The 22,500-nt window shown below is 37.5% G+C and overlaps 2 protein-coding genes across 2 annotated transcripts in view; one reads left to right on the top strand and one right to left on the bottom strand.

The window, feature by feature from the left end:
• Window positions 1–1,530: 1,530 nt before the first annotated feature.
• LOC132852882 (adenosine receptor A2b-like) lies at window positions 1,531–4,502 on the top strand. The gene is made up of 2 exons (XM_060880381.1): window positions 1,531–2,013; window positions 2,906–4,502. The coding sequence occupies exon 2, from the start codon at window positions 2,960–2,962 to the stop codon at window positions 3,974–3,976; it is 1,017 nt and encodes a 338-aa protein (XP_060736364.1). The 5' UTR covers window positions 1,531–2,013; window positions 2,906–2,959; the 3' UTR covers window positions 3,977–4,502.
• Window positions 4,503–5,841: 1,339 nt separating this feature from the next.
• The window catches only part of xdh (xanthine dehydrogenase), a 19,154-nt gene continuing 2,495 nt past the window's right edge, over window positions 5,842–22,500 (bottom strand). Inside the window, exons 7-36 of the mRNA XM_060880380.1 lie at window positions 21,866–21,937; window positions 21,592–21,687; window positions 21,266–21,407; window positions 21,042–21,134; window positions 20,152–20,303; window positions 19,867–19,960; window positions 19,565–19,674; window positions 19,277–19,461; window positions 16,278–16,440; window positions 15,655–15,744; window positions 15,383–15,552; window positions 14,921–15,047; window positions 14,405–14,527; window positions 12,634–12,730; window positions 12,237–12,361; window positions 10,845–10,978; window positions 10,673–10,760; window positions 10,416–10,502; window positions 10,088–10,279; window positions 9,683–9,828; window positions 9,503–9,584; window positions 9,189–9,284; window positions 8,862–8,990; window positions 8,585–8,659; window positions 8,093–8,145; window positions 7,878–7,992; window positions 7,604–7,669; window positions 7,326–7,514; window positions 6,550–6,717; window positions 5,842–6,020 (exon numbers count right to left, since the gene is read on the bottom strand). Coding sequence (XP_060736363.1) covers window positions 5,970–6,020; window positions 6,550–6,717; window positions 7,326–7,514; window positions 7,604–7,669; window positions 7,878–7,992; window positions 8,093–8,145; window positions 8,585–8,659; window positions 8,862–8,990; window positions 9,189–9,284; window positions 9,503–9,584; window positions 9,683–9,828; window positions 10,088–10,279; window positions 10,416–10,502; window positions 10,673–10,760; window positions 10,845–10,978; window positions 12,237–12,361; window positions 12,634–12,730; window positions 14,405–14,527; window positions 14,921–15,047; window positions 15,383–15,552; window positions 15,655–15,744; window positions 16,278–16,440; window positions 19,277–19,461; window positions 19,565–19,674; window positions 19,867–19,960; window positions 20,152–20,303; window positions 21,042–21,134; window positions 21,266–21,407; window positions 21,592–21,687; window positions 21,866–21,937 — 3,510 coding nt within the window. The 3' untranslated portion in view covers window positions 5,842–5,969. The remainder of the gene's footprint in view (window positions 6,021–6,549; window positions 6,718–7,325; window positions 7,515–7,603; window positions 7,670–7,877; window positions 7,993–8,092; window positions 8,146–8,584; window positions 8,660–8,861; window positions 8,991–9,188; window positions 9,285–9,502; window positions 9,585–9,682; window positions 9,829–10,087; window positions 10,280–10,415; window positions 10,503–10,672; window positions 10,761–10,844; window positions 10,979–12,236; window positions 12,362–12,633; window positions 12,731–14,404; window positions 14,528–14,920; window positions 15,048–15,382; window positions 15,553–15,654; window positions 15,745–16,277; window positions 16,441–19,276; window positions 19,462–19,564; window positions 19,675–19,866; window positions 19,961–20,151; window positions 20,304–21,041; window positions 21,135–21,265; window positions 21,408–21,591; window positions 21,688–21,865; window positions 21,938–22,500) is intronic.

Genomic DNA, 22,500 nt, shown 5'->3' with positions numbered 1-22,500 from the left:
TGATGCACCAGAACCAAGATAGGTGTTTCAAAGGATTTTTATTTGTAATGAATTTTGCCTAAAACTAAATGATTATAAATGTATTATACTGTAAGTATATAGAAGACTCTTGACGCCCTCTAGTGGCAGAATTAGATTTATACACAGGAAAGTTTGTACTGTAAATCTAAACTTTGAAAATTTACAGAGGTACAGTAAACAACATACTGGACTTTGATAATAGTTAATCTAAGCATGTCTAACATACTAGTAAACTATGCCACGTGTATATAATATAACCTTGCTCAAATTTAGTTAACTTGCCAACCAAATTTATTATTATACGTTTTAATTATTCACAATAGCCTGAATTGAGACTGCTAGTTTTAATGACACAATATGACACTTTTTGTCTGGGTATTAGCTGTTGTGCTAGCAAACCTTGCTACACTATTTAATTATACAAGCTAATATCTATCATCTAGCTTGCTGTCAAAATTGGCTAGTTTTAATTTGAGTATTTTTTAGCACAAATAGCTGGCCATTGCTATTACATTTGGCTACTGGCTATAAGATAAATATTATTGGATACATAGATATAAATGAATACTAGTAAAATGTTAAAACTAGCTACAAGCCTAAATGTGCAAAATAAGAACTTGGTACATGGGAACATGTTCCTTCCCCCTTGTTCACATGTATTTAAGAGAGAAATGGTGCTAACTTTTTTCCATTTCCCCTTTGGTGTCAAGAAACCTACGCATGGACCATGTCAAAAAAAAACCTATACTGGAAACTGTCCCATTTTATTCACACTTTCTCTCAATAAGTTTTTTTCTTTGAATAAAAGCAGAATCTCACAATTATGAAAGAGTTTCATCATGATAAAAGCCGTTATTTTTTCTCATATACATTACAGCCCATGGGAATTATTTCTTTGATCAGAGCACAGGGTCAGCTAGGATTAAGGGCCTTACTGAAGGGCCCAACAGAGGCAGCTTGGCAGTGCTGGGGCTTGAACCCTGATCTTCCAATCAACAAATCCAGAGCCTAAACCACTTGAGACATCACTGCCCATAAGATAACGGTGATTGGGCACAGAAATCTTGTATTAACTTACAAAGACCCAAACCATGCCAGGAAAATATTGTTTAATAACAATACAAAATACAAAATACACAATAGTATAAAATTTATTTAATATGGAATGATATTAAAACAAAGTGAATCTAAGTGCATTAAAGTGACTGCAGTGTTCTTTGAGTTCCTCCTGCAACAGAGTGGTGCATAAAAAAAAATAAAAACAGAAAGTACTAAAATGTTGAATAAACAAACAGTACAATAGCCAGGAGAAACATTTTGTCCAGGCACATATTGCACTTGGATTTATCGTGACAAATATAGATAAACTTATCTATACCAATGACCAACAATAAGACATAATAAGCTTGATGTATTGAATCTGAAAACAAATATTCTTAGGTCAGTACAAAAAGTGTCTACACACTGAATGACAATATGCTTATTCATAAGGACAAAATTAATTCCAGTAACGTAGGAGTTGACGTGTTTAGTTGGATTTGTAGTATAAAATACAGATAACACAGGGTACAATTGCAAGCAATGCTAATACAAAGAACAAAAGACGCTGCTAAAACTTGAATGCTTTCTGCTTCGTTATTACTTCATGTAAAACTTTGATCATTTGCGACTTATTCATATTTAACACCGAGTTTTTTAGAGGCTGTACATGAAAAAAGGGGTGGGACGTACGAAGAAGCAGCATCCAACAAGCTCAGATCGGCTTGCTCAACTTCACCACATGGTTAGTGTGGATTAATCTGGAACTCAAAGAACATTGGTCTAAACATTATGGTCAGCTGGACTGCTGCCACGGATATATAAAATCCTACATGATTCAAATTGGATAAATGATTCACACGGATTTACCAAATTCTACCAAAGCCTCTGGTCAAACATTTAATTGATTACAAATTTTATTGCTCAGACTCTCTGGACCTTCAGAAGAAACAGGTAACACATTTTAAATCAAGTTTTCATTACAATTTTTTTAATCATTAACAAATGAATAAATTTGTTTCCACTACTAATGCCTAAGCTGTTACATACATACAACTTGCCAAAGCTTCTTCTTTGGCTTCTTCTTCTTGTTCTACTTTCGCCACTGCGAATCATCTGTTTCCACCGAACTCTATCCTTGGCATACTCTGCTCTCACACCGATTAAACTTTGTTAAAGCTAATGTCTAACTAAATATAACTAAAAAAGCTAACTAAATATTAGTGTTTTGTATTAGAATCACATATTTATTACTGTAGTAGTAGTTGATATTGCATGTATACACCTAAACTACAGAAATAATGTGATGAATGCAATGGAAAATTTTTTCCAATTATTTTTCACCTGTCTGTTATTCTATGATACTCAATCTCTGTACGGAACGTCGATTAAAGCTGTAGAAGCCAGATTTGAGATGCTATGTCAATGCTTTTTAGATACAAAGTGCTTTATCCCCTTAACACAGTGCATAGTGTATATTAAAATGTTAATATCATTACAGCACTTGTTCAGGTGTTCCAGCAACACACTGAGACACGAAGGCACTAAATGCTGAATAAACAAACAATACAATGGCCAGGGGAAATCTGGTCAGGAACATATGGCTGGGGAATATCGTGACAAACTCTAATAAACGTATCTATATCGACAGTCAACAATAAGACACAATAAACACAATGTTTTTAATTTGAAAAGAGCAAATATCCTTAGGTCGGTACAAAAAGACAAAAAGAATTCTATCGTCATTCAATGACGATATGCTTTTTCAGAAGGACAATAATGTAGTTTTCAAATTAGTCAACTAACAAGTGAACCTAACTGCTTCTGAATTCTTCCTGTCTTCCAGTGATTATTGCCATGACTCAGCACTGGAGCTGAGGAGGTACACTTGAATGGAACTATGAATAACTGCTTGGAGGTTACTGTGAATGGATCAACTCAAACAGTCATCCCTTCTAAACAAGAGTTTTTTCACGGAGCATACATCACAGCTGAAGTAACGATATCCATTCTGGCTATAACTGGAAATCTACTGGTTTGCATTGCGGTGGGACGCAATAAGAAGCTTCGTACTGTCACCAACTACTTCTTGGTTTCTTTAGCAGCAGCTGATTTCTTTGTAGGTACACTGGCCATTCCCTGTGCTATTATGACAGACCTGGGTTTCCCCCACAATAATGTATACCTGTGTGCTACTGTTGTGTACATGCTTATCATGCTAACCCAGAGCTCTGTCTTCAGCCTGCTGGCGATAGCCATTGAGCGCTATGTTGCCATCCTGTTGCCGTTCCACTACCAGAGGCTCTTGAAGCCAAGGATCGCTAGGCTAGTCATACTGCTAACCTGGATTCTCGCTTTTCTTTTGAGCTCAGTGCCACTGCTAGGCTTTCAAAAGCGATCCAGACATATCAGCTACTGCTTCTTTGCCTGTGTGGTGGACATTGCCTTCATGGTCTACTTCAACTTCTTTGGTTGTGTTCTAATTCCCCTGCTGACAATGTTTTTCATTTATGTTCACATTTTCATAACCGTGAGGAAGCAGGTGAGACGCATTGCAGCGTTACGCAGTGCATTAGAAGCGCAAGCTAGGCAAAATTCAGCTATGAGACGTGAAGCGAAAAAGGCCACCTCGATTTTCCTGCTCATCTTCCTGTTTGTGCTTTGCTGGATGCCAATTCACATTTTGAATTGCATGCAGCAGTTCAGTCCACACTTCACAGTGCCATTGCCACTTATTTTGACAGCAATCATCCTTTCCCATGCCAATTCAGCCATTAACCCTCTGCTCTATGCCTACAGGATGAAATCATTCCGTCAGGCTTTCAAAGCCATTTTTCTTTGTTGTCGTGTTACTCCTCCACTGTCTGATACTACTGACAGCATTGGGACTTCAAAAAAAAACACAAACGCAAGATAATATTGGCATGTGCAACAGTAGTCTTACTAAGAAACTACTTATAAGAAGAAATAGTGAGAGATTCATGTAACAAAATACTTGGTACATACTGTAAAAGCTTACATAATTTTACTTGGCAAGGTTAGTGTCAGTGTTTTAGTGTCGTTATACAAAAGTCTGTAAGTAAAATATTGAACAGATAATTAGTTCTAAATGAATGCAAATTAGAGGGGGAAAGGTGGCTTAGTGGTTAGCACGTTCGCCTCACACCTCCACGGTCGGGGTTTGATTCCCACCTCCACCTTGTGTGTGTGGAGTTTGCATGTTCTCCCCGTGCCTCGGGGGTTTCCTCCAGGTACTCCGGTTTCCTCCCCCGGTCCAAAGACATGCATGGTAGGTTGATTGGCATCTCTGGAAAATTGTCCGTAGTGTGTAATTGCGTGAGTGAATGAGAGTGTGTGTGTGTGCCCTGCGATGGGTTGGCACTCTGTCCAGGGTGTATCCTGCCTTGATGCCCGATGATGCCTGAGATAGGCACAGGCTCCCCGTGACCCGATGTAGTTCGGATAAGCGGTAGAAAATGAATGAATGAATGAAAATTTATCCATCCACCCATTCATCCATCCATCCATCCATTTTCTCTACTGCTTATCCTACAGAGGGTCACAGAGGGTCAAGCCAAGTTCAATAAAGTTATATAAACTGGAGAAATACTTTTCTGGACAAAATGGCCTACAATTTACAAAAGAAACTTGCTTTAATTTTAGAGCTGCTTCTCTATATACAGACCATAGACTGTGCACATGTCTCTGCTGGGGTCTCCACATAAGAATTTAATTATTTTTAAAAATCCTTAATGTTTTTAACCTCTTTAGAACTACATGGCATCTGACTGATACTATTTATGAACTTGAGTAATGTGGCTAAGGTTGATGTACAAGTTCAGGAGTTAAAAAGTTATGCTAAAAGATTTGTTCAACAAATTGCTCTTATTATATATTGTGCAGTAATGTGCAAGAAGGTATTATAGACGATATATAGAGATATATAGAGGTATATGGAGGAAAAAGTACACTGTTTCTGTGGTAACTTTGTGTAGCCTTGCTACTTCTGCATTTATATACACTTACCATGTTTAGTAGATAAATTAGGTAAACCTTGTACATAAATAAATATGAAACTTTTAACTGTAAGTTCCTGTGATAGGAATATATGTATATTCCTGTGATATTCCTGTGACATATGTGTATAGAGCACTGCAACAGACTGGTGTCCCATCCAGTGTATGCTTCTTCCTCACATTGGACTGCAATCCTGAAAAAAGGTTTCTGAACTGGTGACTTATGAATAAAGAAATTTAATTTCTTATCATTTTTTAACCACTCTAAAGATGCTTAACCATATATTGTATATAAAAATGTAATATGTATATAATGTAAAAAATAAATAAATAAACAAATAAATAAATAAATAAATAAATAAATAAATAAATAAATAAAAATAAAAAAACGTTGTGATTTTAGGAATTAAATGTGTTCCGGGCTTTTTTTTTAAATTTTATTTATGTAAGGAATATAATATTTACAGATGCTGATATAGAACAATAATCATTAATGGATAGATCCTAAAATTCAGTTAACAAAACCCACGCCCCCAGAGATAATTTAAATTGGTAGTAACAGTGTGGTAGGGGGCCCAGTATCTTTTCTTTCATAGGGCCCAAAATTGCTAGTGGCGCCCCTGGCTAAAGCACAGAGAAAACGTGTGACCTGAACTGCAGAAGGTGTTTAAAAATTTTTTATCCACGTGCCCTTGTTTTTATTTTAATTCTATAATTAAGAATTTGGATTATCAATGGAAGATTTGGTAACATATATATAAAATAAATCCTTTTTTCTGAATACACAATTTCATATAATTTTGATTTTCAATGTTCATTTGTTGTACAAGTCATCTTGCATTTAGATATAAGTCTTGATGAATGTACTGAAGTAGTGAGACAGCAGTAAGTGCTTTACACCTTCACATCCCACGGTGTATAAGTTCCCAACTCCGAAGGTGGACACTGAAACAAAACAAAGATTTCTAAGATAACAGCAAAATATTGTTTAGGATAATGAAATGCTTAATATTTATGACTGCAATGTCTGAACGCACAAGATGAGTCTATTAAAAGTTTGGGACTCTTGTTGCATTTATGGTTGATAGCTGTATTGAAAATGCCTTGTTTGTGTCTGACCTCTTGTCAACATGTGAATGTCACATTTGATTGGCCACAAAATATTCAAACAAGTCCAACCAGATTCGTTTTTCTGTGACATGTACTATAATGCTTCCGTATTAGAAGTATGGCTTTGGATGGATAAAGGAACGAGTCTTGATTCAGTGCTTGGACAAAATGGGGGAAAGTATGCAGCTTATGAGTCAATGTTGCCAGACTTAGAAAAACAGATTCACAGTGTAGCACATGTCAGAATCAGAGTATGGGTAACTGATTGTCTTACAAGGTGGTTTAATAAAGTAAAGTAAACAGGATGTGTTGGTGGTGTTAAAACTAAAAATGTGTATTCAAAAAGGAATATAGGTCAACATACAAGTTTGGTGAATCTGTCTTCACAAGCGTTACGTATTCTCTCAGGTGTAGCAGGGCTGTCCAGTCTAAAGGGCCCCGTAAGGCCAGACTCAGCCCTGGCTGCTGTAATAGCATCTTTGATAGCGTAGAAGACTGAGGCTGCCAGGAAGAGCGGAGGCTCTCCAACCGCCTAAATAAAGTAGCATAATAGCAAAAGAATGACTTATGTCTTATTTCCTTCATACCATGATACTGTTTATTGAGTAATACATATTCTGAGACTAACAGAAATATACAGTGAACCCTCTCATTACCTTTCAATTACCCTCTCAGTACATACTGTATATATTTAATTTTGAAGACAATTTATTTATTGAAATATTAGGCACATTATTTAAATCTGTTTAGTATTTTGGGAATTTCTTAGAACTATTCAGTTCCTCCAGGATTGAGTGATTTTCCATTGCATAAATTAACACTTCAATACAATAAATTCTACAATATTCTGAGGAACTTGCAATTGATTAAAATTCATCACACAACCACAAAAAAAATCTCCTGGAGGAACAATTATAGCTTTTTTTTAATTGTCACTAGATACATTATGTGCAGTCCTATTTGTTAGTGAGTTATTGAATATATTCAATTTAAGGTGTAGATATTTAATGCCACAATAACTAATACAATAACTAAAAAAACAATCATGGGCTCCATGGTTATGCTTCATGGACCTCTGGGGTTGACTGATGTCCCATAACAATAAACCATAAGTCAATAAACCATGAGAGCCAGTATTACCTTGGAGGAGAAGATGGCCTTCTCATTGGGAGAATCTCTAAGTAGTGAGACCTTAAGTTCAGTTGGAATGTCTCCAAATGCAGGAATCTTATACATCCCAGGTCCACGAGTGTACAGGTAACCTTGGGGGGAGTAGCGCAACTCCTCAAGGGTGAAAAGACCCACGCCCTGCATGAATGCACCTTCCACCTGCACATAAAATGTGCAAAAAAAAAGTCAGCTACAATACACATCACAGTGTCAAGCCAGTTGGTCATTGTGAGAGAAAGCCAGTATACCTGACCAATGTCCAGTGCTGGGTTCAGACTTTTGCCCACATCCATAACAATTGAAGTATGCAGGTTCTAAGGGAGTGAAGATGTTCCGGATAATTTTGTCACAACACATGAACACATCACGATCATATGCATAAAAGCAGCATAATAGCAGGATCTAGTCTTCTTTATCCAAATGACATCAGTGATCACAAAAGTTAAGTAACATGTGAATGATGTTATGTTGAATGTAAATGTATAGAAACTGATTCATCACGAATAAGAAAGTTGCTTTTACCTTGTGACTCCCAGTCAGACAGTCTACCTCCACCACCGAGACTGCTACGCCATAAGAAAAATAGTTAAAAGGTCGGCCAGAATTTGTTTCAAACTCATAGCCAAGGTTTGGAGTCCTGCAGAATCAGGGGGAATAAACAACTCCTGTAGTCAATAATGTAAAAATACTGCTGATTTAGGCACCTAATATTTTAAAATTTGAAAGGTTTTACATACTTATAAAACCCATTGGCTGATAAGTTCACCCTGTCAAAGTAAGCTGCATTCACCTACAAAAAAGAAATAAGGTTACTATTTGGTATTAATATATTTTGCCTCAGAAATAAATCTGTTTAAATGTATTAATAACTTTATGGCATTTGGCAGACACCCTTTTCCAGAGTGGCTTACATTTTTATCTCATTTTATACAACTGAGCATTTGAGGGTTTAGGGCCTTTTTCTGGGGCCCAGCGGTGGCAGCTTGGTGAATCTGGGATTCAAACTCACAACCTTCCAATCAGTACTCCAACACCTTAATCACTAGGCTACCACACCATGTGATGTTGTAATTAATACATTACATCAATGTAATAGTTTGGGGATTTACAATATGGTATTTCTGAATTGAATTCAACCAGATATGCACATCAGCCGTTTAATTATCCACATGAAATTCTGTTTGATGTTCAATGCCAATATTGCCAATATATACAAATATATTACAGACCCAGTCTTCCCAGGTGCCCTTCGGGTTTTTGGCTTTGTATGGCTCCAGTCTCTGCAGCAGCTTCTGACATGTGTTCTGTATGACATTATATGAATAAGTATTATTTTATGAATCCAATTTGCATCGATGTCAACCTGCCTAAATATAACAATACATATCATCCAGGTTTTTCAAATGTACCAATATCATAACCAATTCCCCTGATGTTTTTTCTTTTGGCAGGCATTAATTCTATCGTATCAGATTTTTATATACTGTATAGTAGTGTGGCCCTTACATGGACAGCCATGCCGTTGAGGTCAGAGGATGCAGATGCAGCAGTAGGGCTTGTGTTTGGGACTGTGTTAGTGCTCGTCTCACTGATGTGAATCTTTGTGCTGGGGATTCCCAAAGTTCGGCTTGCAACCTACAAAACACAACCCTATGTATTTTAGTGGCACTGCTAAGTATAAATATAGATGGGGTCCAAAGGTCTGAGACCACTTATGATAGTTTTTCTCACATTAAAATAATTTTAGAATTTTGGGCCCCACTATATGCCTGGAAATACCCAGAAAGAAGAGGTGCATTTGCAAGCACTGATTATTGTGTATCTCATTTTTACCTGGATCATTTTAGTGTGCAGGCCTTGTCCCATTTCTGTTCCACCATGAGTGAGAAGGACTGAACCATCTGTATAGATATGAACCAACGCACCTGCCTGGAAATATATGTATTTAGCAATATGCTAAAAACACACAGATAATAAATATATACTCCTTTGCATAAGTAATAACTCCTGATAATGAAATTGCCTTAATTTATATTATATCTGTACTATATTCTGTATTCAAAATTACTTATAAACAAAAAAATTGAGATTTTTGTAATCATATGGTAAAAATAAATATGGTAATTAAATCACAAACAAATGACAACCTGGTTGAGGAAGACTGCAGTGAAGCTAATGCCAAACTTTGTGGGAATGATGGACAACCCTTGTTTGGTCCAGCGATTCTGTCTGCATCACAACAGTAACACCATTTATATTCTTCAATCCCTTCCATAGAAATGATTTAATCAAATAAAGCTTGATAAAAATGACATGTAGCCACTCACTTGTTATACTGGTCCACTTTGGCTTTCCACTGGTGGAAGTCTGAGATGGCCATGCACTCCTCCCAGCAGCGTTCTATGGTAAACTGGTCCAGACACTGGTTAAATGGGGTGTATTCTCCCTGCTTATACATGTTCAACTTCCTCACCTGCAGATTCAAAGATATGCAATAAATACCTTTGAGTTGCAGGATTTTACTGCAGTCTACAATACTGACAGTGCAGAATTTTAATGCTGTCACTGCAAACAGGAGACAAAGAAATTGATTTAATTCATAATAATCCACGTTTTCACTATAAAAGGTACCTTGAATTTTGTAGGTGGCTGTAATACTACTGTAATACTGCTTCAAGGCTTTAATAACACGTTAACTGATTTCGTTAAATGTCTGAAATCCCAAACTAAACCTGTTCAGCAGGGAGGCCACAACACAGAGCCACATCACTGATCCAACTCTCGGCCACCATCATTCCTTGTGGCCCACCAAAGCCTCGAAATGCAGTGTTGGAAGGCAGATTGGTTTTGCACAAGTAGCCGGTCCCACGAATGTGAAGAATGTTATAGCAGTTGTCCATATGGAAGAGTGCTCGTTCCAAAATCTGAGGGAAAGAAAAAATACTATTATGCTAGAACCTGAGCTACAATATAAGTTAATTTACATAAACTACAAAATATGGGTTGATTAATGAGATATGTGGATATGTTAATGAGAATAAATGTTCTTCTGATACTCACAGACAAGGAAAGATCCAAGGAATTTCCTGCATTGCAATAGAGGGTCACATCAAGTGCCATCACTTTTCCATTCTTCTTGAATCCAACCTTCAATAATCACAACAGGAGGAAAAAAAATAATGGGATAGCTGAGTAGTGTTTAAAATGATTTATCAAATAAACTCAACAACAGTCCTGAAATCAAGACTCTCTCCTCAATGGTGAACATTGTCAGCAAAGACAGCTAGGAATAAATGATATTCATGTAAAATTCATACCTTGTAACGTCCAAAGAACGGATGCCGACCTCCAGTTATTAGCATGTCCTCATCACGGTCCAACATGCAACGCACTGGTCTCTTGACTCTACAGAAGGTACAATATAACTGTTCTGGCAGCTAATTAGTACTGAGTATTAATAATTCAAAAATAAACATAATTTTTTCATACTTCTGAGCAGAAACAGCCACAGCTGTAGAGAGCAGGGTGCTGCGGCTCTCTTTTCCTCCAAATCCTCCTCCCATTCTTTTAACCCGACATACAATACGACTGGCTGGCACTCCCAATGCCTTGGCAACTAGTGCCTAAAAGCAAATAATAATAAAAGAAAGACATTATAAAAAAAGGCAAAACCAAAATCTGTTACACCAAGATTCTGCAAAACACAATATATAATGGAGCTTTTTATTAATTCTTCATCTTGCTGTTAATAAGGATGATGATGATGATGATGATGATGATTCTGTTCATGTATTTGTATAGCACTTTAAACAACTGTCATTGTCTAAAATCAGCTTCACAGGAGCTTAGAAACATCTATCCTTAATGAGCAGGTCTGAGGCCTGATGATGTTGCTACTGCTGATCATTCATTCATTCATTCATCTTCTACCGCTTATCCGAACTACCTCGGGTCACGGGCAGCAAGGCAGGATACACCGTGGACGGAGTGCCAACCCATTGCAGGGCACACACACTCTCATTCACTCACGCAATCACACACTACGGACAATTTTTCCAGAGATGCCAATCAACCTACCATGCATGTCTTTGGACTGGGGGAGGAAACCGGAGTACCCGGAGGAAACCCCCGAGGCATGGGGAGAACATGCAAACTCCACACACACAAGGTGGAGGCGGGAATCGAACCCCGATCCTGGAGGTGTGAGGCGAACGTGCTAACCACTAAGCCACCGTGCCCCCCTGCTGCTGATTATTATTACTATTATTTTTATTTCAGTCACCCAAATTCCTTAGATTTGCTAATCTAAATTGCCCCCAGGTGCCAATGTGTGCATAGACAGTGTTTTATAATACACAGGTGCCCTATCTTGGGTGTATTCCCATCTCACATACAGTGATACCACAATATACCGTGACCCTTTCAAGACCCTTGCCAAGCTTTTCAATGGAGGGACAGTGAGCAAGTTCCTGGGGTGTCTCTTGGATTTGAGCAAAAAAGTAAACAATATAAACTGGACTATTGATTATTTTTTGAGCCTGTGGAGTTGTAATGGTAGCACTTCAGGGGCTTAAGCCCATCATGAACTGTCAAAAGCCTCTGACCTTTTGAAGACTGACAAATTTTACACTACAAATAAGAGACCCGTTTGTCCGATGGTGATTATTTTACATGAATAATACCTATTCCGGTCAGCAGGTGATACTGTTGTTAGTATACGGCCATTGGACGGTTCATTCATTCATTGGAAGAGTTGGTGAGGTAATAATATTGCAAATGTCGGTCAGTCTCTGGAGAGACTTTTTTAACTTTCAATGTGGAACACACTGTATGAAGTGTTCATGCTATATATCCTAGAGTGAAGAATAGTATTTTGATTACTTGTGTTTTGGTGGCTGCCTGCGTGGACACAAACAGCTCCATTTCACCATCCTCTCCTCGAGGCACAGCCAGTGTGCAGTGTGTCTCCAAATAAAAATGTTCCTGTCCGCCTATGTGTATTTCACCTGGGATCATCACATCAGAGCATCATTCAGAATACAGCTAATGCGATTATAGAGGGTCAGCGGAGGAATAATTACAAACAAACATCATCCTACAGCATATACAGTATGTGCCTTAGCCTGGAGAAATGTTATGTACAGTGGTGTGAAAAAGCAAAAGCTACATATTTAAAGCTACTTAAGTTTTCTTTCAAATACAAATTCATTGTCTTTAAATAACTGGATTAATGTTACTGAGTTAATGACCTCCCTGAAACTTTAAGGTGCTATAATACCTTCTAGGATGTTGTCAGACTCTTGAAAGCCCAGCATAAGATCTCCTTTCTCAATAGTTCTCACTGGCTGATAGAACGACTGATTGGCAATGGCATCCTGTAAAAGAGAAGATTAAAGTAAAAGCCAAGCAATTCATCAGATCAGATGTACCTTCGTCCACTTTATTCAACATCCACTATCAACTACTATCTATCAACTACAATATCCACACAGATCTTTTGCCATGGAGCACCTGGTGATATCTAGGGGTGTAATGGAGAAGGGCTGAAGAATTTTTGGGTTGCCATAAATGACAGGTATTTGACAGTTGTCCAGTGAGCGCATTAAATTGCAATAACTGTATGCCTTCACTGTCATCCGTAGAGAGATGTCTAAGCCTATGTTGTAGAACGATGGGTCACATCCTAGTCTGATGGGAAGCTAAAAGATATATTAGATCACACATTTACAGCATAATTTTACAGACCATGCCTAGGGTTTGCGCTTGCATTGACTGAACTCAAAAAAATTGCTAAAAGGCAAATTCAAATATAACCTAATGAACAAGCTGGCAGTTTTTGACTAACTGATCAGTAGTGCATTGCTAAAATCAATTGAGAAGACTTCATGGCCATATGACAGAACAGAAGGTTTGGAAGTATATATTTATGTATTAATTGACACAAATGTACCCCTGCTTCCTCATTATCAGAAGGATCTGTGTATTTGGGCCCTCACAACAACCCATCAGACTCCTCAACAACCAGAACCAGAACTAAACTGTACCGAACACACACACACACACACACACACACACGTACCAAATCAAATACACACTCGAACACACATAATTATACTGTATATTGTATACTTGTCCTGCAGTGTTTCGTATTGTTTGTCTGCACTGTCCTTCGTCAGGTACCGCTTACATTAGGTTGCACACGATGCACTTTATATGGCTAGGACAACCTACTTTAAGTCCTTAGCTCTGTGGTCCTGGAGAAATGTTGTTTCATCTCACTATGTACTGCATCACACACACACACACACGCACACACACACACACACACACATAAAAAGAAAAAAGAAACGCTCATACATTATAGAGCAGTCAGCGTGTGTTTAGTACATTTACATTTACATTTACATTTATATATATCTGCTGTGTCTGTTTCTGTGAATTTCCTGAATAGCCATATTATGTAATTGTGACTTCAGGCGTGACTTTGGGCATCTGCCAAATGCTGTAAATGTAAATGTAAATGTACTAAACACACGCTGACTGCTCTATAATGTATGAGCGTTTCTTTTTATCTGCCATTCCAAAATTCACAATTAACCTCTTAGGATATATCTGTTAACAGTCAGCATTGGAGGACATATAATATATTACACCAAGTTGAAACATGCTTAATAATCTGAACCTTCCAGTAATACCAGGATTAAATGTGTATGTGTACAGTATGTACTGTACAGTAGGTGTGTTATCTTTCTCTCTCTTGGAAAAACATTTCCTTCCCCATCTGCACAATGACTCATAGCTCGTTCAATTGCACATATATCATAAAACAAATTCCTCCCTGTGCTTAACTTCTCTGTTCTCTCTTTTAGGATGAGGATGAGGATGCTTTCTAGTAGAAAGCTTCATTTTTTTGCTGGCTTTCTGATACTCCATTGAGATCACATTCAAATATATTTAGGGACAGCATTACACAAGCTTGTCTTAATTCCCTGATCCACAATGGTGAAGGTTTTGCAGGGATTTTGCAGAAATATGGAATGACTTCACACCTGAATGGTGACAATCACAGGTTGACATTCCTCATATGTGATCCTCACAGCTTTTGCTGCCCTCTGTGCATGGATTTGTGTGTCTGCTACAATGGCTCCTACAATGTGACCCACACATGTGACCTGAAAAATTGAGAAATGCACAATAACACTGTTACAATTCTTAGCTATTAGGTTTGTCATTGAAGCAGACGTCCTTATCCAGAGTGACTTAAATTGATCTAATTTCTTTATACAATTGAGTTATTAAGGGTTAAGGGCCTTGCTCAAGGGCCCAGAAGTGGCAATTAATTGGACCTAGGACTCAAACTTACAATATTCTGATCAGTAGTCCAAAACCTTAATCACTGAGCTACTAATTATAAATTAATTGCACATCATCTTTATGCATAAAAATCAAGTGTCTAGTCAACCTACTCCCAAAAATTCCCAAATATCCAAATTTTGTGCCATTTTTCGGCATAGTGTTATTTATTCTTGTCTATGTAAATAGACATTATAAATGATGGAGGTAACCTTTCCATCAGCGAAGACAGTCTCGTCATAAACAACAGGTCCAGTCTTATTGCTGCCAGGGATGTCCTCGGCAGAGACGAACGTTACCACACCCGGAAGTTCCATGGCTTTATCTATATAGATAGATCTACAAAAAGACACACATATGCACACGCTAAGGCTTCTCGATGGAGAAAGTACTGAAAATCAATGCATGTACTGTCACTGAAGATCCATTCACCAGCACATTTTATTTTCCATGTAAACAGAATTCGTGCACTTGAAAGTAGGACCAATGTAAAACAGATAAATCAATGCAATTCATCATTATTCGTATATCATAAAACACCTTTTCAATCATATTTTAGGCACATTTCTACAAATTAATTAATAAGGGCTAATGAAACAAAATACAAATGTATGGATTACTGTTACTTAGCTGTTAGCTAAGCTGATAGCTGTTAGCTGATAGCTGTTACTTACCGAATATAAGCATGAGCTTTAGTGCTGGTGACAAGGGCTAAATAGAGCTCGTTCTCAAAGTGAGGGATATCATCACAGTACACAGCTTCTCCTGTGGCCTGCTTCAGAGCAGACAGATGCATAACTGGACGTCCAACCACATCATCTGGGCTCTGACCAGGAGGGACTGCCTATATTTAAAAATGTAATTGTTCTTAGAGCTTATAAGATGTAGATACATTTCTGTCTGCAATTTAAAAAAAGAATAAAGTGATGAAGTGAAGTATGTGTACCTGGTACAGCTGAACACTGGATGGTGAATCCGGGTGATGGATTTTAATAGCACTGGCATGATCTGGTCTGAGTTCCTCAATGGAAAGGTGCTGAAGAAACGCAATTAAGAATGAGTTTTAAAAAGGTATTTTAAACATTCTGGGTGTACAGGCAAAGAAATCACTGATGATTTACAAACCCCTGGTTTTCTACAAGTCCCAAAGTGTATTCTTTATTTACAGCATTTGACAGACACCCTTATCCAGAGCGACTTACATTATCTCTTTTTTTTTTTTTTTTTTTTACAGCTGAGCAATTGAGGGTTAAGGGCCTTGCTCAGAGGCCCAACAGTGGCAGCTTGGTGGACCTGGGATCAAACTCACAACCTTCCGATTGGTAGCCCAACACCTTAACCACTAGGCTACCACATGCCCAAATTCTTCCACCTATATCCCAGCTTTATTATCATTTATCACCGATTGTCGTGATTTTAAGCATTTTTAATGCTGTGGGACATTAGTGATAACTTTGATTTCCATGCATTACATTATGATTGGTACACAGGTGCACTGATGCTTAAACATAAATGTCAAAATAGTTCATTGCTGAGTTCCAACTCTTATATCTATGAACATGGTCGTACCTCCTTAGCTAGTTTGTTCTGGACGGTGAGGTAGAATTTAAAGAACAGGCTGATGGTCAGTGTGCGTCTGTATGTCACCATCCCACCCGGAGCGGAGGGAGACAGTGTCATCTCTTCAGCCAAGAAAGAGCAGGCATCCTGCATCAGCTCCTCATTCCACCGCCTAGAATCATAAATACAGCAAAATTATATATTTGTGCGACAATTATATATTTGTGCGACATGTGTGTAGGTTGTGTGAGATTTCTGGACTCGGCTAAATTGTATTTTTCATAGTAACTTAATATAATATAATATATTCATATTAATTCCATTAAATATGGAATATTACAATATATTCCATTAACAGGGCTTGGGGTTGGAGTATCTATAACTGAAATTAGTGTATTTTGTAGATGCAGCATATATAGTAGTGCTACGCAACAAATAATACATCAGTAGTAATAACTGAAAGACTTGCCTCAGTGTAAAATGTGTACCTATTTTGAGCAGGTGAGCAGATATTAAATGAACGATAACGCTAACATTCCAAAGAGATGATACTTAAGAAAGGAAAGAATAACAATTGGTCTGGTTTGCATGTGATTGTCATGAATCATGTTTAAGTTCTTAAGCTCTTACAAGAGAAAATATATAAAAAGGATCATACATTACATTACATTACATTAATATTCGGAGCTTAACACCAATACCACTATTTGCTTTAGTTAAATATGGATCCTATCACTGAGTCTTTGCAAACTCTGGAAGCAGTTTCTTGAACTCAGCTAAACAATTAAAGTTCATAAATGTCTCAACTACTGTAGAGATGAGTGCAGGACTGTTTATTCATTCTGCCTGCTATTTATTTTAATGAATTTATTTGGTTGTATTTCACAAACTATAAACAATCCTGTTACCAACAACTATGGCCTTGGACCAGTCAGTTACCAAGAATTCAAGCTTTCATACCTGACCATCTATAGATATGTTTAGACAGTAGTGGCTCAAGTGGTTAAGACTCTGGGTTGTTGTTTGGAAGGTTGGGGTTCAAGCTATGATGGTTGGGTAATTGAATAAGTCCCTTAACCCTCCCTTCTCCAGGGGTGCTGTATCATAGCTGCCCCTGCACTCATACCCCAACCTTCTCAGATAGGGTATGTGAAGAAAAGAGTTCCTCTGTGCTGTAATGTACTGTATATGTAGTGATAATAAAAATTTCTATTTCATTATTAAAAGCTCCAACTTTTGGCAGGACGCACCTAATCCTGATACACACTAGATATCCTGTGATGCATTTTAGCAAACCCTATGTTTCTACTGTCTCTGTCCATGCAAAATGTATTCATGTTCAAAAAGAAAATATGATTCATGTTCAAAAACTGGTAGCTGGTAGAATGCTTCTTAGAACTGCGGTTAGATAGAAAGAATACGGTGGCTGGGAAGTGCAAAACAAATTAACAAAACCCAAACCAAATTAACAAAATCGAAAACACATTAACAAAACCCAAACCAAATTAACAAAATCGAAAACACATTAACAAAACCCAAACCAAATTAACAAAACCCAAAACACATTAACAAAACCCAAAACACATTAACAAAACCCAAACCAAATTAACAAAACCCAAACCAAATTAACAAAACCAAAAACACATTAACAAAACCCAAACCAAATTAACAAAACCCAAACCAAATTAACAAATTCGAAAACACAACGACAAGTCAGACAACCCAGAAACGGTAGTGTATCGTTTTTTGAATGGAAACTTACCGATCATTGGACAAGACACCTGTCACTCAAGATATACAGGTATGGAATCTTATGTGTAATGTGTAAAGTTCTCCGTTTAAATAAAGTTCTCCGTTCAAGAAAATAACAGAATTAATCCACAGTAATCCATTCCATCCATCCATTCCAACTTTTCCCTGTGGCAGACTGTTGAACTTCATGTATACTTTGAGTGACAGGTGTCTTGTCCAATCACAAACTATACCAACCGCTTCCAGGTTGTCTGAAATGTCGTTGTGTTTTCTGATTTGTTAATTTGTTTTCTGATTTGTTAATGTGTTTTCTGATTTGTTAATGTGTTTTCTGATTTGTTAATGTGTTTCATGCACCGATTCAGACAACCCGGAAGCGGTAGGTATAGTTTGTGAATGGAAACTTACCGATCATTGGACAAGACGACTGTCATTAAAGATATAAAGTTGAATGAAAGGTGTCTCGTCCGATGATGGTAAGTTTCCATTAACAAATTATACCAACCGCTTCCGGGTTGTCTGACTTGTTAATGTGTTTTCGGTTTTGTTAATTTGGTTTGGGTTTTGTTAATTTGGTTTGGGTTTTGTTAATGTGTTTTCGGTTTTGTTAATGTGTTTTCGGTTTTGTTAATGTGTTTTCGGTTTTGTTAATGTGTTTTCGGTTTTGTTAATTTGGTTTGGGTTTTGTTAATTTGTTTTGCACTTCCCGGCCACCGTAAAAGAAGCCTTTTTTTCCCCACATATACATTACAGCACTGTAAAATTCTTTCTACACATATCCCAACTTTGGTGGTTGTGGTCAGCCATGATACAGCGTCCTTAGAGCAGTGAGAGTTGGGCCCTTGCCTTACTCAAGGGCCCAACACTGGCAGCTTGGCCATGCTGGAGCTTGAACCATGACCTTCTAATCAACAATCCAGAGCCTTCACCACTCAAGCCACCACTGCCTGAAATTGACAGAAACTAACTGCACTTTGTACCTTTGTTTGCAATTTAATACTTAATAGGCTTAAATTTAATAATTTAATAGGCTTTAGCCTATTGAATTTTATGCTTATCTTACAGCACAGATTCCCAAACTGGAAATTTGAGTGTCTGCCCTGCTGTAACACACACCAAAAACCACTTTAACTGAACTGGTCATTTAAATCAGATGTGTTAGATAAGAGAAAACACTAAATTATGCAGGACAAGTGGTACTAAAGGACCAGAGTTGGGAATCAAATGGCTAACAGAATGTGCAGAATCTGAATTACCTGCCAATAAGTTGGCTGCATGTTGTCGTGGCGAGAACAGTGGTAGGGGCCATTCCACCATAACTCAGTCGGATGTCCTGCACTATATTGGACTGCTCTTTAAAAATTACGTTCATCCCAGTGGTGACAATAGCAATATCATCCTCTTTGCGAAGTGATTGTTTAAAGGCTGAGCAATACTGGCCCTAGTAGACAAGAAGAATTTTTTATTTTATTTTATTTTTAGTTGGTATTTACTCAGGTATATGTTCAGTTAAGCAGATCTTTGCGTGTTATGCTAATGCAGACCTTTTTTGTATAGGGAATCTCAATGGACAAAAGGATTTCCTCTGGTTTTAAAGCAGTTTTCCTGTAGCCAGTGAAAAACTTGTCATCCATCCGAAGCACACGTTTTCCCTCTGCAAAACCATTAAGATTTATAACCATAAGAAAAGCAAAAGGTTGTCTTTACAAATGCATAAAATTTACAATTAAATTATAAGCACTTCTCAGCATACATGATATTTATCCTTAACAGGGCATACTGTTATCCAGTCAACCTTTGATCTTTGAACTACAAAACAACAGAAAAAAAAAAGTCTTTATTTTACCTTTGGACATCAGAGTTAGCTTAGAACCCACGGCCATGAACACAGGGTTAAGGTCTGAGATAGGACTTGCTGTCATAATATTTCCACCAACAGCCTGACAGTAAATATGGGACATTTATCACCACACACACACATACACACACACACACACACACACACACACACAAATGAAAAAATGTATAAATTTGAGAAACCTGCAAATTTGCAAAGGTTAATAAACCCAAGAACTAATTTATTATGTTAATCCAGGTTAATCCAACTATAAGGATGAGCTAAATGACCTACTGCAACATTTCGAATCTGTTGCCCTGCAAACCAGTGCAGCTGCTCGAGTACGGCCTGGAAAACCTCCGTTTTGTAGCTGGGTAACTTGTTTACCATTTCACACAGTATCTCCTTTAACACAGTCAGTGTCACAGATGCACCAAACTCGATCCCTAAAACAAACACACACACACACAAACACACACACAGACACACACAAACACACACACACACAGTTTTCATGAGGAACTGTTTCGAGACTATTCCTAAGCTTAACATATTTATTTTGGGAATTTTTTATCAATGTCCAAGGAACTTCAGGAGAATCCATATTTATAAATTCTTGTGGGATCAGTAAAGTATCTATCTATCTATCTATCTATCTATCTATCTATCTATCTATCTATCTATCTATCTATCTATCTATCTATTTATCTATCTATCTATCTATCTATCTATCTATCTATCTATCTATCTATCTATCTATCTATCTATCTATCTAGAACAGAATCAGGTAACACAGCAATGATGGCTTATGTCAACACATTATTTTTAAAAAAAAGTTTGTCACCTAATTTCACAGGTCATAGGTCACAATTGCATTACATATATTTCTAACAAAACGTCTGCACAAGCTCAGAGGGTCTGTCGACACATTTGCACCACTTGACTTCACATTGTAAAATCCGATCGAGAAACTAGACAAATTCAAGCATTTAAATCTGGTAAAAAATATCATTTGGATTAATCCTAATTAGAATGATTGTAGTGTTTACAGCTGCTGCCACATAATTAGCTGATTGAATAATTGCATGAATGCGAAGGTGTACAGGTCTTCCTGCTAAAGTGGCAGGAATTAATGCATGCAATAATGGCTGCAGATGTGGTGATTGCACAAATGGTATATTTACCAGTATCAGTGTAATGGATGCTGTGGAGTTCCTGGATGTATGTTGGTGCCAGGATCAGGGGGTACAGAAAGTTTTTGAATTTCATTTCAATACCTTAAAAGATGAAACGTAAGAACAAATAAATACATAAACCAGAATCAGTGATCTCTAAGAAAGGTAAAATAACTTATAGATAACTTATAAATAACTTAAAATAACTTAACAAATAAATTTGAAGGCCTCACCAACTTCAGTGTTTCCCACCACCAGCTTGGCTGTAGGATACAATGCTTTTAGCTCCAGTAGTTCCTTTAGGGTGCTGGGTTGAATCCATAATACTCTTTCTCCAAGAAATTGCAGCTGTCGTGGTGGCTGCTTGGAAAGACTCTGTAGGACAACATGTTTAGGCATAAGGGAACCCTCAGTTTTGTTAAAGTTAAAGTTAAAGCTAAAGTCAAGAAATGAAACAAATATAAATATAAAATATATAACTTACAAGTGCAATTTTAAAGTATTGAATTGAATGTATTTCATATGATTCGTCAGATTTTGATTCAAACGTTGAACGTACCATCAGTTCTGGAGGGAAAATGATTTCCTGTGTTGGGTCCAGTGGCATAAATTCTGAAGGGTTAAATAGTTGTTGAACTGGATGTTTTGAATATGCCTGGAAACCAGATTGAAAATAATGAAACCAAAGTTTCATTTTGCATTTGCAACAACAAGGACAGAGACTGATTGTTAGCTTGTATTGAATTTATCTTTGAATGCCTCGAATTCCTGTATAAACAAAAAAGAAACAGTTGAAGTAGGTAGCAGTTCACACGGGTTGTTATCACATTGACCTGCTCTGTTGTGTCTTCACTGGTCAAGCAGCAACCTTTAGATTTTCCTCCTGCCCCACAGCATCCTCCATCCTGGTCATACAAAATATGAGATTAAATGCGCTGTAGTTTAATACGGGTCCACAATATGTGGGCGTCGACTTTCTAGACTAAGTTTAATAAGTTATGGGGCAACTTCACATTAATGCCACACCTTTGGAATAAGATGATCAACAACCATGCTCGGTATGCTGAGTGCTGAGTGCCAACCATGCTGAGTTTCATGCTCGGTAGTCCGAACCCTTTTGAACATATACTGTATAGTTGCATGAGTTGGCATGATGATTAAATGCCCCCAAGCTTGGATGCCACTGATTCCTTTTCTCCTGTGTAACATTTTAGATTTGTGTTTCCCACACAGGACAGATTTTGTTGTAAAAAGCTCCATGATACAGGCCTTGGCACAGTGTTCAATGGTATAAATGTATATTTACATTTTCGGCATTTAATCTTTTGAGGGTTCAGTGCCTTGCTCAGGGCCCAGCTTGGTGGACCTGGGTGTCAAGCTCACAAACTTTCAATCAGAGGTCCAACACCATAAGCACTAGTCTAAAATGTCTTCCATTATATCCATTCATCTTTATGAATTTGCTAAC

This window comes from Tachysurus vachellii, chromosome 10 (genome assembly GCF_030014155.1).
Source record: "Tachysurus vachellii isolate PV-2020 chromosome 10, HZAU_Pvac_v1, whole genome shotgun sequence".
Classification (NCBI taxonomy): domain Eukaryota; kingdom Metazoa; phylum Chordata; class Actinopteri; order Siluriformes; family Bagridae; genus Tachysurus; species Tachysurus vachellii.
This window is presented reverse-complemented; position numbering and strand designations above follow the sequence as displayed.

Excerpts from the sequence above, each read along its gene's own strand:
- LOC132852882 (XM_060880381.1), top strand. The coding sequence starts at position 2,960 with ATGAATAACTGCTTGGAGGTTACTGTGAATGGATCAACTCAAACAGTC.